The following is a 14404-nucleotide window of genomic DNA, read 5'->3' as shown; positions in this document are numbered from 1 at the left end:
GACCAATTCTCTCCATCTTTTTGCCTGTCTTCTCCCCACCTCTCTGGAGGAAGTCACCCAGCCAGCGAAATAGCCCCCCACTCTGAATCTGTGAACCAGGAGGAAACAGGCTTCTTTTGGGGATTGGCTCAAGATTAAAACCAGACCGCTCCCCACCTGAACATCCCCATTCCTGGGCCACTGGTTCACTTCCACCGCCCCACGCTGTGTGTCTACCTGCCTGTTCATCCACATCCACAGCAGTGACCTACCTGGGTCCCCTGAGCTGTTGCTGTTCCTCTCACTCTCCCCGTCTTCCTGGCCATCGGCATTCTGCTGCGTGTGCTGTAGGCTCAGCTTGTGGCAGACCTCGAAGGCCTGCCCCACCGTCCGGACGATTCGCATAGCTTGGCTCTGGGAAGGAGAAAGGAAAGGAGAGAAGGGAGGATGTGGAGGCCCTCTATAAGGACACAAGAAGGGCTGAGGTGGGAGAGGATGTGCAAGGGGCATGCAGACAGAAACCCATGAAGCCAGCAAAGGAAAGAGATGGAAAAACCTCATGTTGTTTGGATGTGCACATACTCACAAAGAAGAATGCAAAGACATTTTCCCTTCCTGAAATACTCCAGAAAATAGAAATTGTCACCACAGTTCTGAAACAATCAGTCAACTGAATGGACAGAGAGCAAACATCCCAATTCTGGACTTAGTCCAATTCTGCCTCCCAAGTTTGACAAAAGTGGTTGATATGCTTCACAGTTCTTTGCCAACCATTATCAAATGTTCCATGGGTTCATCACACTAACAGTAACTCAGCCATGTTTTTTTTTTTTTTTTTCTGCTGGAAGCAGTGGGTTTCCCTGTTGTTCCTGCAGACCAAGTGTTGAGAAGCCATGGTCTAAACAGCAGAACCAGCTGAGGCCTAGAGTCCAAGGTCCCTGGAACACCACTGGCAGCCAACGGTATCTAAGGTGAGCTTCCCAGCCTTGCTCTAAAGATGTCTCACTGGGTCCATTCTTTGGCTACTTCCTTTCTTTCTTTCTTTTTTTTCCTTTTCTTTCTTTCTTTTTTCTTGCTATTTAACCTCTTCCTCTAACTGCCCAAGCACTGAGCTTAATCCTAGCTCCCAGTATTCCACTACTAGGACAACAGGAGACAGGACAAAAGAGCCTGTTCCTGGAAGGAGTCTCAAGTGGCCCACATAGGCCATGAGGAAAAACCACATGCAAGGTTTTCAGGGCATGGTCTTCTAACTGGATAACTGATTATAATTTGATAATTGGTCTGCTTTCACATTCTTTCAAAGACTCACTGAATGACTTCAGTGAGAGCTATGCAGAGTTTAAGAGCTCAGGCTGGGAAAGCTTAGGTCACTGCTCCTTTTACACCAGTGGTCCCCAAACACTCTGCCACCATAGACTGCACTGCATTTAACTGTGGCTGTCACTCTATGCCTTGAGTCTAAGATTAATTACATCTTGGATGATCTGACTTCAGGTCAGTTGTGACTACCTAATGACACCATCAGTTCACCCAACACATTTAAAAAACCCCAAGGTAACATCAGCAGTCAAGTAGAGCTTCTCATCAGCAAACTGATGCAATTATAGACAAACACAGAGTCCAATGTTTTGATAAGCCTGTAAGGCCTTGTTGAGGATAAACGTATGATTCATTTACACTATTCATAATATTGAAATTAGCTTGTATTTCTCCATTACTATCTTCATGGATCCCTAAGGGCCTTGGATCCCATGTATGGAACTACTGCACTAATTCACTCTCTGCTAGGTGTAAGTCCCCAAGTCACTACCCTTACTGTTTCCTCAAGCCTGGCATGACTTCTATGTTCTCCCTTTCATTTCAGGCCGCAGTATTCACGTTAAGATGAAAAGGCATCTTGGCCAATCGTCATCATAGGCCTACTTCAGATCTCAGTCTACTTCTACTCCTCTTGACGTTCCTCAAACCACTTCCTAGAAGTGACAGTCTTAGCGCTCAAACCTCTCTTCGCCCATGATGCGAACTCCAGGGATGTTCTTAACTGATCTCTCACCTGGAACATCCTGACGTGTCTGGATGATGAGAACTTTAAGTGAGGCAGGAAGAGATGAGTAACTTCTGTGGGATCCCCCATCACCCAGTGGTGGATCAGAGCCTCTGTCTTGTACATCCAGCCTTAACTTCCTCCTGTTTACCGAAGGTCAGGCTTAGGCCCCTTCTCACACCACAGGTTTGTACTATCTAAGAGATAACCGCTCTGTTTGCACTGGAAGTTGAGGAACAGCAGGCACCTGTCTTAAGCGAGAAGCCCCCACCTTTCTCACTTCCAAAATATATTTTAAAAGTGTCACTTAGAGGGCACAGTCCCTAACCAATCCAGGCCAAGCACATCTTTCACATCTCCTTTGGCAATCAAGCTGTGCTCTGAGGAGGAGGCTGAGCCAGGAAACTCAACCCTCAGGTGAAAAAGAAGATTCTGTTCCACTCAAAAGTGTTCTTCCCCCAGGCCTCCTTAGATCTGTTGTTACTTATTCTCTTTATGAGAATAAGAGCAGACTGCCTGTGGTTAATCTTTTACAGCAAAGCTTACTACCAGTTTACCAAACCTTAGAGATGCTATATTCTACCCACCAAATATAGCCAGTGTCCATTACACAGAGCCTTTCCCCTTTCCCTTCTTCTGACTTTCAGAAATTTTGCTCTCTTACACATCTTTACAAGAGGCAGAAAAGGACCAATTTGGGAGGTCTAGAAATAAAATATGGTTAAGTCTAAATGATATGTAGAGATTCCATATTTAATTCCATTACTTCCTTATCTTCCATAAATTAACCCAGATAAATCATACTGCATAAGTATCTGCAAAGGCTGAGTTAGTCTTTTCCCAATTGTATTATTACCAGAGTACAGATCCAGTTTCCCTCTTAAAAGTATATACTCACACAGAAAATTCCAAATTTACTACCACATCCATTGCTACAAAATCTCAGGTTCTCCTAAGGAGGACATGTTACAAATCCCCCCAACTCTGTAAGTCACAGATACTTCCCTTAACTAACTTTTAAGATAATATTTAAAAAATGAAAGGGACTCAAGTATCCCTGAGTCTAAGGAGTTAACAGGGGAAAGGACAGGATCTCTAAACTTCTCTTTGGAAGGAAACACTCCGATTTAAGTATGAGGATATAGTTGGTGGGAAATGACTTTTCAGAGGACCTGCATTTCTCATGCATCACACACTGACAGTGGATGATGGGATACACTCAGGACTGAGCATCTGCAGAACCTGGAACTCAGCTCAAATCTCTATTCTGCCACCTTCATCAAGGACAAATGTATGACACACACCCACCGGTTTCAACCAACTATTTACAAGCCCAAAACGGTTGTAAGGAAGTGGCTGGTCTTAATGCTTAATATTTGTACCCTCCGTGTCTCATTTTCACATTTTAGTACGTTTACTAGGACAAGCAATTGACCCTCACCTCTATCTGATTCCCCTGAAAAAGTAGAAAATGCAGACTTAGGGTTCACTGGTCCTGGCTTCCCTATGTTAGAAATGACTCCCACCTCCCTGGCCTCCCATTTCCTTCCTAGCCCCCTTTACCAGAGCTGTTCTGCAAAACATCTCTGTAACTTCAATGGAAAAGTGAATCACTGATGTTTATAGCCTCTCCTCCGCCACACAGAGGAATAAATATATGGCTAACGTATATGGGAGCACCTCTCACAGTGCTTGGCATATACCAAGTGCTCAAGAAATATTTTATTCTGAATATGGAATTCACTGCACCAAAGGGGAATTAAGACATAAAACAAACAGTAGTTCAGGAAAGGCTAGGCTTACTTTATCAATAATAGAAACGTGAAGACATGAAGCGAACTGCCTCTTATGTAGGTATGTTAGCATCAAAAGGGCTAAAGCCATCATCTCTCTGTCCCCATAGCAACAGAGAAGAACTGGGCCAAATCGTCTTTGGTCTGAGCTGATATGAAGGTTTCTGCTGTGAGGAAACTGTTGAGTAAGAGTTCTAGATTGGCACATTCAGGGCTAAATGATTTCATTTTGATTTATCCTTCACTCCTGTTTAATGTGAAGGCTGTATTTCTATTCACAGTAAAAGGACACAGTAGCATGTTTTATGAAGAGCTCTCTGCTCTTGAAAACATATCAAGCTACCCTATCTGCTTTACAGAATGATTATATACATGTAAAAGAACAGCCCTTCCCACTCACCACTCTAGCAGTTAGAAGAGGCTGGGTGGCTCCTAATTCTCTCACAAATGGCTATGTGATTCAGAGGGCCCTTGACCTTTCAGGCTTCCCTTCCTTCACCAGTAAAAAGTCTACTTTTAGAAGATTCTATATAAGGACCTTGTTGGGGAATATTACCTGACAGTGGCTAGGAGGGCCAGCCTGCACCTGGCAGGGGCTGTCCCTCCCCCCTCACTGGTGCCATTTTCTCCCTGCATGGTCATGCTGGCCCCTGCCTGCCAGGCCTACCCCACGTGGTAACTGGGCCTTCTGGCCTTCTAAGAAAGAACACTGATTCTGCCTGCACCTCGGAATGCAGGAATCACGCATGCTGGAACTTATTTTAATAAACCATAACTAACTCAAGAGGGAGAAGCTTTAAGAAGAATCCATTCCATCGGGCCCCACTGGTCATCACGAAGCAGGTGCTCATACCTCCTGACCTTTGCAAATCAAACTGGGGCTTTAAAGGTGTGAAGATAGCCAGGTATGAAGCAGAGCAAATAATCAGCATGTTGGGAAGGCAGCCTTTTCCAGCTCCGGGATATGGTCATTCTCTGGAATTTACTAGGTTTTTTATTTTTAATTTTTATCTATCTATCTATCTATCTATCTAGATATTATTTATGGCTGCGTTGGGTCTTCGTTGCTGCGTGCGGGCTTTCTCTAGTTGCGGCAAGCAGGGGAGTCATCAGATAAGCATGGAAAGTGAATAGAAGAAGCTCAAAATACAAGGTGTACATGATGATGAAGAAGACGATGATGACAATGACAGAGAATGAAGAGAAGACTGGGGGCACACTTCTTACAAGTAAGTGTCTTTCTTAGTCCACTTAGCCTTTCTTAGTGTAAACTTAGCTTTCTACTCCAGTGTACATCCCCCTCCTCCACCACCCTGTATCTCCTGGGAACTTGAGATTTATCTGCCAAGTGCTTCTGAATTCTAAGGAACTGCAGCCCAGGACAACTCACAGGTTTATAATTCTTTTCATCTACCACAGCAAGAAAGTACAGTGCCCCTCTCTTGACCTTAACCAGCACAGAATCTCAACAAAAATAGAGCTGAAGGTCACGTTTCTTTAAATGTGTTTTTTGAACCTTAGTAAAAGATTTAAGCTTATATCTACCAAATGATCTCAATCTATAGAATCTGCAATGCTGAAGCAAGAAAATATATCTGGAATTCTACATAGAGGAAGAACCAACAAACTAAGCCTCTGAAATGGGAGATGGATTAGGTTTCTGTCTAACAGGTTCTTTAATGGCCTTGATCATATAATTTGATCAAGGCAATGCCTTGGACACTAGAATATTGCTACTATGGGGAAAGTTTAGTTTCAAAGTGGGTATGACTTTCAACATTGACAGGAGATAGTGGACCTTACAATTTCCAATGGACTGCTGGGTTTTCCCTTGTACTCTGCTAGTCCATGAACCACAGTACCATAGAGAAAAGAAGGTCAAGTTATAACCTTAATACTGTCAGTAACCAGCTAGGTGACCATGGGCAGGTTAATTCACTTTTCCAGGTACTGATTTCCTCTCCATTAACAGAGAGGTTTGGACTAGATCAGTTCTGAGACTTATGATTTCTCTATTTTTGACTTCCCAACCCAACCCCACCTCAACATTTAAGATATAAAAACGAGGTTGCTTCCCTAAATTTAGGACCTATCTCTCCTCCATTTCTTGAGCTTGGCCAGGAAAGTGACTTATTCTTTAGCACATGACTGACATCATCATTCAAAATCCATTTCAAGCTCTTAAGGACAGGTAAATTTCTCCACTGTGGCCCCTAATCTGATGGTGACAGCTTTATGGAGGAAATGATTTCTCCTAACCCAAACCAACTGAGCTGTGATTGCAGGCAGAACAATTTCATGAAGATAATGGGGAGATTCCTGTGGTTCCTGTTAATCACCAACACTTCATGCACTGATGCGCTAATAAGTACAGTCACACTTAATCAGGGCAGACAGCTACATCCTCCTGGGGCTGGGAGAAAATGACAGGAGCGGTACAGCTACTCCAGTGGAGGGGTCAAGAGACCACACAAGAGGCTTCACAGGAGTCAAAAGGCCTTGCAAACGAATACTGTCATTATATCCCCTAAGGAGGAGAAACAGGAAAGCCGTGTTATTAGGAAATGTCTCCAGTGCTCTGGGCAAGGAAAAGACCCTCTCCTACCCTTCCTTTCTGACACTAGTCTGAATAGTGCTGGGATCTCCCCCCCACAATCCTGGTGATCCTTCCCAGTCACACCAAACTTGTTTCCTGAAGACCATCTCACTCCACATACAAAAAACAGCATTCCCGAGATGCCTTTCATCTTATTTGGTGGCTGGAGAAACTCAAATCCAGAGAGGCTCATGTATCTCTTATGAACTTTGTGTAACAGAGTTAAGTGGCCAAAGCTCTGGACTAGGAAGCAGGAAGCTAGGTTTTTATCTCAGTGGCAATGTTGACTCATTGTGTGACCAATGGAAATTTACATCCCTGGACGCTTTCTTTCTCTCACTGTAAAATAGAGTCAATATTGACCAAACAAAGATAATAAGAGAAAAAGAGGAAAATCTATGTCAAAGAGACTTGGGCCATTCAGAGTTAAGGAGCTCTTCATACCCCAGTAACAATTACAGTAGAATCTGGTTACAGGTAGGTCTTGGAGAACAAAGCTACTCCTCAGTTATGCAACTTCCTGATGAAGATAATATAATGCAGTTGTTAAAAAGATGAGCTCCAGAGTCAGACTTTCTGGGTTCATTTCTGACTCCACCACTCTATGAGTTATGTCCCTTAAGTCTCCATTTTCCCATCCATAAGACGAAGAGCATGACAGTACCTACATCTCACAGGGCTGCTGAGGGAATGAAGTAAGATAATTTATATAAAGAGTCTAGAAGAGTCATGAGCACATAGCAAGTAACCAAAATTGATTGGATATCATTTGACTTAATATAAGGCTAAAACTTGGAAAATCTAGACTAACAGATGAATAGTTGGTAGTATGTTATCTTCCTGCAATATTCTGCTATCTAACTTCTGATGAAAGCCCAACTGAAAAAAATCAGCTCAAGATTAAAGTGCCCAAGATGAAAACCACATTGGCTCTATAGGTAACTAAAGGAAGATCCATAGGTATAGAATAACAACTGTGCTGGGAGCGAGGTACAGGGAGGTCCTCTACCAGGCAAGTTGAGACACCTGACCCAAGTTCTCTCCCAACAGAAGAGACAATCCTGTTCCCCATGGTGAACTGTAAGGTAAGGATGACCCACATGAGAAGCCTGTCATGGGAACTGTGCTATGAGTACCCACTCGGGACATGATGTGATGTGAACAGCAAGAACCAAGCCTTGACATAGCAAGGAGCTCATACAAGGTTTTTCTACACTATAATCAACACGAGGGCTCTGGAGAACACCCAGGACCGCTGGCTTCCAGTCAAGAGACCGCTATACTGACCTCCAACAACCCAGAAACATCCCTGCAAGACACTTACACTCAGAGTATTTAGCCCTTTCCCCCTCACCTCTTAAGTATTCCTATCATGTGCCAATTAAAACTCCTTCCCAAGCTAACTATTATCTCTCCAAACCAGAAGGGCTTTACAAGAAAGTAAATCACCAGATCTGGAGACTAACCAGGATAAGCGTGCAAAATCTTGCAGACGTGTTCCCCACCCCTCCCCAACTGTGCTTCCTTTGCTGAACGATTAATTCACTTCTCTTTCCTGGCTTGGAAACTAGCCCTTCCACCTATAGTTCAGCGGCAATGGGGCACACAGCCCAGGCTGTCTGGAAACAATTCCTTCAGCTGCATGGCTACAGGCCAGCAAAGGGCCTGAGAACCAGCTCTGAAGAGTTACAGTCTCAGTAGGTGAGAGTAAAAGGGATATAGAAAATAAAAGAGCCAGAGATCAGGATTAGCTCTGAGAGCTATGAAACATGGAAAACACTGATATGATAGGGAACCAGATGACTACTCCTTTGTCACTGGGTAAGAAGAACTTAATTCTGTCCTTCGCTTCAAGATCAAAGTTCCAATGGGCATTGTTCTTAGACTCAGGTTTTGGCAGAAGAACTGGACGACCCCACTGACTTTGCATTGCTACACTAGATTGGATGGCAAAGCAAATATTACCATTTCCTTTACCTAGGTTTCCTGCTCAAAATCCTTTTGTTCTGCATGTCTCCCTGATTCTAGCCAATGCCTATTCATGGGACCTTGGGCAAGTCATTTAATCTCCTGAGCCTCAATTTAAATTTACTTACTGTAAAATTGGGCATGAAAATTACCCGTCTTCTTCACGTAGGCTTTTGCAAGGATCAAGTAAGATTAAATATTAAAGCACTTTGTAAATTAAAATGTGCCATTTGTAACTTTAATAAATTCCAAGGTCCACACGGTCCAGTCTCTGGACAAAACTAAAGTCAGATGTAAAGTGGAACACTCAAAATAAATTAAAGGGAATCCTAGTCTTTAGTTGTATCTGTCAAAGACCATTACAGACGATCCAATTCATAAGTCTCAGGAACACTTTGTATTTCCTTTCTTCTCCTCCCTAGATCCACTACACCTCAAAGCCACACAAGTGCTTTTCACTCTCCCAAGCCCTAAATTCTCATCTCCAGCCCCTCTGGTTTTTCTTTCTCTCCCTCTCCTTCCTACTCTTTCTATCAGTTCTTTAATATGCAGCTCAACTTCACCCCACTTTCACTTTTTTCCTCTCAACTGTACTATTATCTAAAAGTGAAATCGGGCAACTTGCCCCTTTTTCCTTCTACCTTTTCAGTTCAAGCTCTTTCCATCCAATTCCATGATTTGCATTAAAAAGCTTGGGAATAGGTGGGTAAGGGCACAAATCTCCTTAGAGGAAGAGGCTAAATCAGCAAAGTATAATTCTCTTTATGGAGCTAGGGTGGGGGACAGGACATATATAATAGTAGATCTTGACCCTGTCACGCTTTTATTCTTATTATCCCCACTTGGCAAGGTACCTACAAATCTATTAAAGATGTCTTACGGCATAAGATGCATTAAGGTATCACTTAGCATCAAAGAAGGGACAAGCAGGAGAGAATTTGGAAGGAGTCCTCATAGAAAGCCAGAGTTAGTGGTTTGTGTCTAGAATGGTTGGGACCTTACCATTCCACACCTGTAAGGGACCTTTCTGACACAAATAGTGTTTTCCAAAGTCACCTCTATAGTAAAGTAGTTCCCAGGATATTAACACTGATACATGGAAAAAATATAATTCCATGGCCAATTCAGTTTGAGAAATGCTGCGTTAAAGGGATTTCTCTGACTTTAGGACTTTCCAGCACATTTAAATTGAATAATTTTAACATGAAACATTTTGGATGGTAAATGTTTTACAGGATACATTTTAAGAAATGCTGGTTTTGACTCTCCTCCTCATTTTATAGACAAGGAAACTGAGACCCATGGGGGATACTGACCCTCATAACATCATTCAGAGTTCCGGGGGAGAAGAGGGGCTAGAGCCCATGTTTCCAAACCCCAGTTTTGTGTGTTAGTCTCCTGGAGGAATGATAGAGAGGAAGCATGCCTCTACAGAATTGCAGAAGTTGCATTTACTCAAGCATCAAGGTTACTATACATCAAGGATGGTTACAAAATAATCATCCAGGACAACCAACATCACAAAATCTAACTAGATCCCACATGTCACGTTTGTAGGCCACTGAACAGTATACAGAATTATGATGAAGGGTCACCTTAGCTAGCGGCCATCTTCTTTTCTACCACACGTCAAGGTGAGCACCACTCCTGGAGCTGTCTGCCTGCTCCTGTTGCAGAGCCCTTAACCAATGGTCAAGATCTCTCCAGTTGTTCACATAAAACTAAGTACAAAGCTCAAATGAAACTAAAAGAGAATTGCATTATATAGAAGCAATGACAGACTAGTGAGAGAGTTCCCCTATATCTTGCACTAAAATAGCTACCTCCAAATCTTGCCTCTCTATCAACAGGGAGATGGGTCAATGTTAGGGGCACTCTGGTTCCATCAGAGGAAAATAAGAGATGACAGCCCCTTTACCTTCTTCTTGGATTTAAAGACGTTACACCTGAAGATATTGCTGGCACCATCTCGAGCGATATAGCTGAAGATCTTCAAGTCTTGGGAATCGTGAGAGACGTAGAAGATCCTACAGGAAGAACAACAGAAAAATGCACTGAAAATGGCATTAAGTTCAAATCTCCAATGAGGAAACCTCTGTTTGAGGACACTCTACAGACAGAGCTCACTCAAGTCAAGTCCTTAGAGAAAGCTTTCTTCCTATGAAAGCCACAATGCAGGAGGCACTTTCCATGGGCTCCACAAACACTGACATTCCAGTGAGTGACCTCCAGATGTGAAAGGGTGGACACAGGTAGGACAAGGACCCCATGCTATCACTAGTAAATCTGTCCTGGCAACTTGTATGTTAGAAGGAAAAAACCATTCCCATCCTTATCAGAGCAATAAATCTGCATCTACCAGGGAAATGTGGGGAGGTTTCCTAATACCTGTTCACAGTTACCTCCAAATGAGGAGACTTAGGGAACCAGCAATGCTAACCACATTGGGAGACACTCTGTTTCATTATTGTAGGTCCCTCGGTGATAGTGACTTCACTTTCTGTCCCATTCCATCAAGTCCACAGCTTCCATGTATTCATTCCATTAGTCAACCAATCCCCCTGAGTGCACACCATGGGCCAGGCACTATCCCAGCAGGCAGAGGAACAAGCAACAGAACATATAAAGCCCCTGAATTCATGGAGCTCATATTCAGGAGATATCAATAAACAAATAGAAAATGAGTGCCATGAAGAAAAATAAGGGACAGAACATGACAGAGCTGCTATTTTAGACAGGGTGGTTAGCAGGAAGGTCTCAAAGAGAGGCAAAGACCTAATGATGTGAGGGTGCCAGTCACTGGACTACGTGGGCAAAAGCAGTGCAGAAAATGGGAACAGCAAGTTTCAAAGACAGGTGGTGTTTATAAGGTGCTCTAAGCATTCAAGGAATGGCCAGAAGGTCAGCGTGGCTCAAGTCAAGGGAGTGTGGTCAGTGACAGGGTCAGAGAAGCAATCAAAGGCCAGAACACAGGAGACCTTGAAGGTCAGGGGTTGTACTCCAAGTGAGACAAGAAGCCGTTAGAGGCTTCTGAGCAGAGGATTGACTTCCTGATGCTTTAGACTAAAGAATCCCTCTGGCTGCTGTGGGTGGGTGGTGGGGGTAGAGGCAGAGGAAAGGTCAGGAAAAGGGGAGAATTATAAGCAAGGCCCTAATGGCTGACTCTTAGGTGGCCCTAGGACAGGGTACCACCAGAACCACCAAGTCTGAGTCCTGTCAACATGGGGCAGGGGAGGGGAGTATCAGGGATACATCAGAGGAACTGATTTGAGCATTGAGGAGAGTGTTGCTCTTGGTAAACACCCTGGGGACATATCATTTCCCCCCCAGAATCTTTTCCTCAATGAAAACACAACTCTTCCATCCCAGGATTTCACAGACCTGGTATGTCTGAGTCAGTCTTTCTGTGCAGCACAGAGAGAACAGGATTTAGAGTCATAACCACAACTGTGCCCCTTACCATAAAGTAAGCCAGGGAACCCTCAGAGGCTCAGTTTTCTTATCTGTAAAATGGGACTTTTAATAGTAACACCTTGCGGTGTTATTGGGAAGATGAAATGAGTAAAGTGTTTTTTACTTCTCCTTACCGATATCGCCTCTAAGTAGCCTTTTTACTGAGATTCTTACCAAGGACCCCCAGAAGTCTGAGAGGGACTTTCAAAACAGAAGTGATACAGAGAGGAGAACAATCCCCGGAAGAAATCCAAGTTCACCCTGGGGACCAAAGTTTCTCTGCTGAACTCTGCTAAAAGTCATTTCACTTCATCTCACGTGTCCACCAACTCTGAACGATGCTGAAATAGAGGTTATTACATTTGTTTAACGTGGCTTCTAAGAAAGCTAATCTAACAGTATCAGGCCCGCACCAGAGAGTACCTGATCCTTCTAATGATGCCAAAGTGTCCTCCTAACACAGAAGGGACAAGCCAACAACTGCACCTCAACATCTCCTGCCTGAGCTCCAGGCTCACCCAGCCAGTCTTTCTGGACACACACTCCTGATCTTCTCTCAAGCTTCAAATTCATCACGTTCCCCAACTAAATTAATCATCTCCCCTGTAATTCTCAGGCAAACATGGCCTTCCTTCTCCCAAGCCCTCTCTCTATGAGGGGCGCCATGTCCACTCAAGCCAGAAACCTGGGCAACACCTTTGACTCCTTCCTCCCTTGTTCTCCAATATCTGTCACTCATGACCAAGTTCTCTGCAGCCCACCTCCTTGACATGGCTCTGAAATATACTTTTTCCTCCAGTTCCACAGTACTGCCTTAGTCCACAGGTCCTACTGTTCACCTGGAATTTTGCAACTCACCTAGTGTCTCTCTGCTTCCTACCTCACCTACTGCCAAACCACTCTCTATACTGCTAGCAAAGTGGTATGTTTGAAAACACACACTACATCCTAGTATTTCCTTCTAAAAACCATCCAAAGGTTTCCTACTGCCCTCAGACCAAGTCCAAACTCCTCAACATGGAGTATCTATGTTTCTGCTTTCCTCTCTCTCCAGAAGCCTGACCTACATAGCCCTTCAGAACCGGGTGCATACATCTGCCTGCCTTTGCAACTCCTGTGACCTCTGGCATCCCTGGAGACTTGATTCAGAGGAGCGTTCCCTGCCCACCCTGCCCCCAAGTCTGAGCTGCTGAATGCCCCTGGATTCACCTTTACCACAGCACGTGATCTCATACTATGATGTTTATTTTTATATTTATTTTTATTTTTTTCGGAATTTAATTTTTTTATACAGCAGGTTCTTATTAGTTACCTATTTTATACATATTACTGTATATATGTCAATCCCAATCTCCCAATTCATCCCACCACCACCCCCCTCCCCTTTCCCTCACTGGTGTCCATACGTTTGTTCTCTACATCTGTGTCGCTACTTCTGCCTTGCAAACTGGTTCGTCTGTACCATTTTTCTAGATTCCACATATATGCGTTAATATACGGTATTTGTTTTCCTCTTTCTGACTTACTTCACTCTGTAGGACAGTCTCTAGGTCCAGCCGCGTCTCTACAAATGACCCAATTTCATTCTTTTTTATGGCTGAGTAATATTCCATTCTATATATGTACCAAATCTTCTTTATCCATTCATCTGTCAATGGGCATTTAGGTTGCTTCCATGACCTGGCTATTGTAAATAGTGCTGCAATGAACACTGGGGTGCATGTGTCTTTTGCAATTATGGTTTTCTCTGGGTATATGCCCAGTAGTGGGATTGCTGGGTCGTATGGTAATTCTATTTTTAGTTTTTTAAGAAACCTCCATACTGTCCTCCATAGTGGCTGGATCAATTTAGATTCCCACCAACAGTGCAAGAGGGTTCCCTTTTCTCCACACCCTCTCCAGCATTTGTTGTTTGTAGATTTTCGGATAATGCCCATTCTAACCAGTGTGAGGTGATACTTCATTGTAGTTTTGATTTGCATTTCTCTAATAATTAGTGATGTTGAGCAGATTTTCACGTGGCTCTTGGCCATCTGTATGTCTTCTTTGGAGAGATGTCTATCTAGGTTTTCTGCCCATTTTTGGACTGGGCTCTTTGTTTTTTTAATATTGAGCTACATGAGCTGTTTATATATTTTGGAGATTAATCCTTTGCCTATTGATTCATTTGCAAATATTTTCTCCCATTCTGAGGGTTGCCTTTTTGTCTTGTTTATAGTTTCCTTTGCTGTGAAAAAGCTTTTATGTTTCATTAGGTCCCATTTGTTTATTTTTGGTTTTATTTTCATTACTCTAAGAGGTGGGTCAAAAAAGATCTTGCTGTGATTTATGTCACAGAGTGTTCTTCCTGTTTTCCTCTGAGTTTTATAGTGTCCAGTCTTACATTTAGGTCTTCAATCCATTTTGAGTTTATTTTTGTGTATGGTGTTAGGGAATATTCTAATTTCATTCTTTTAAATTTAGCTGTTCAGAGTTCCCAGCACCACGTATTGAAGAGACTGTCTTTTCTCCATTGTATATCTTTGCCTACTTTGTCATACATTAGTTGACCATAGTTGCGTGGGTTTA

General features: G+C 43.2%; 1 protein-coding gene across 3 annotated transcripts in view; it reads right to left on the bottom strand.

Annotated features, from left to right (window-relative positions):
- Positions 1 to 14404, bottom strand: part of C2H1orf226 (chromosome 2 C1orf226 homolog) — a 309368-nt gene that overhangs the window by 43312 nt on the left and 251652 nt on the right. For all 3 annotated transcript variants that reach the window (XM_060090839.1, XM_060090840.1, XM_060090841.1), the window contains exons 5-6: positions 10302 to 10410; positions 252 to 393 (exon numbers count right to left, since the gene is read on the bottom strand). In XM_060090839.1, the coding sequence (XP_059946822.1) occupies positions 252 to 393; positions 10302 to 10410 (251 nt within the window). The remainder of the gene's footprint in view (positions 1 to 251; positions 394 to 10301; positions 10411 to 14404) is intronic.

This window comes from Mesoplodon densirostris, chromosome 2 (assembly GCF_025265405.1).
Source record: "Mesoplodon densirostris isolate mMesDen1 chromosome 2, mMesDen1 primary haplotype, whole genome shotgun sequence".
NCBI classification, from domain to species: domain Eukaryota; kingdom Metazoa; phylum Chordata; class Mammalia; order Artiodactyla; family Ziphiidae; genus Mesoplodon; species Mesoplodon densirostris.
Note: the sequence above shows the minus strand (reverse complement) of the source record. Positions and strands in the feature narration are given on the sequence as shown.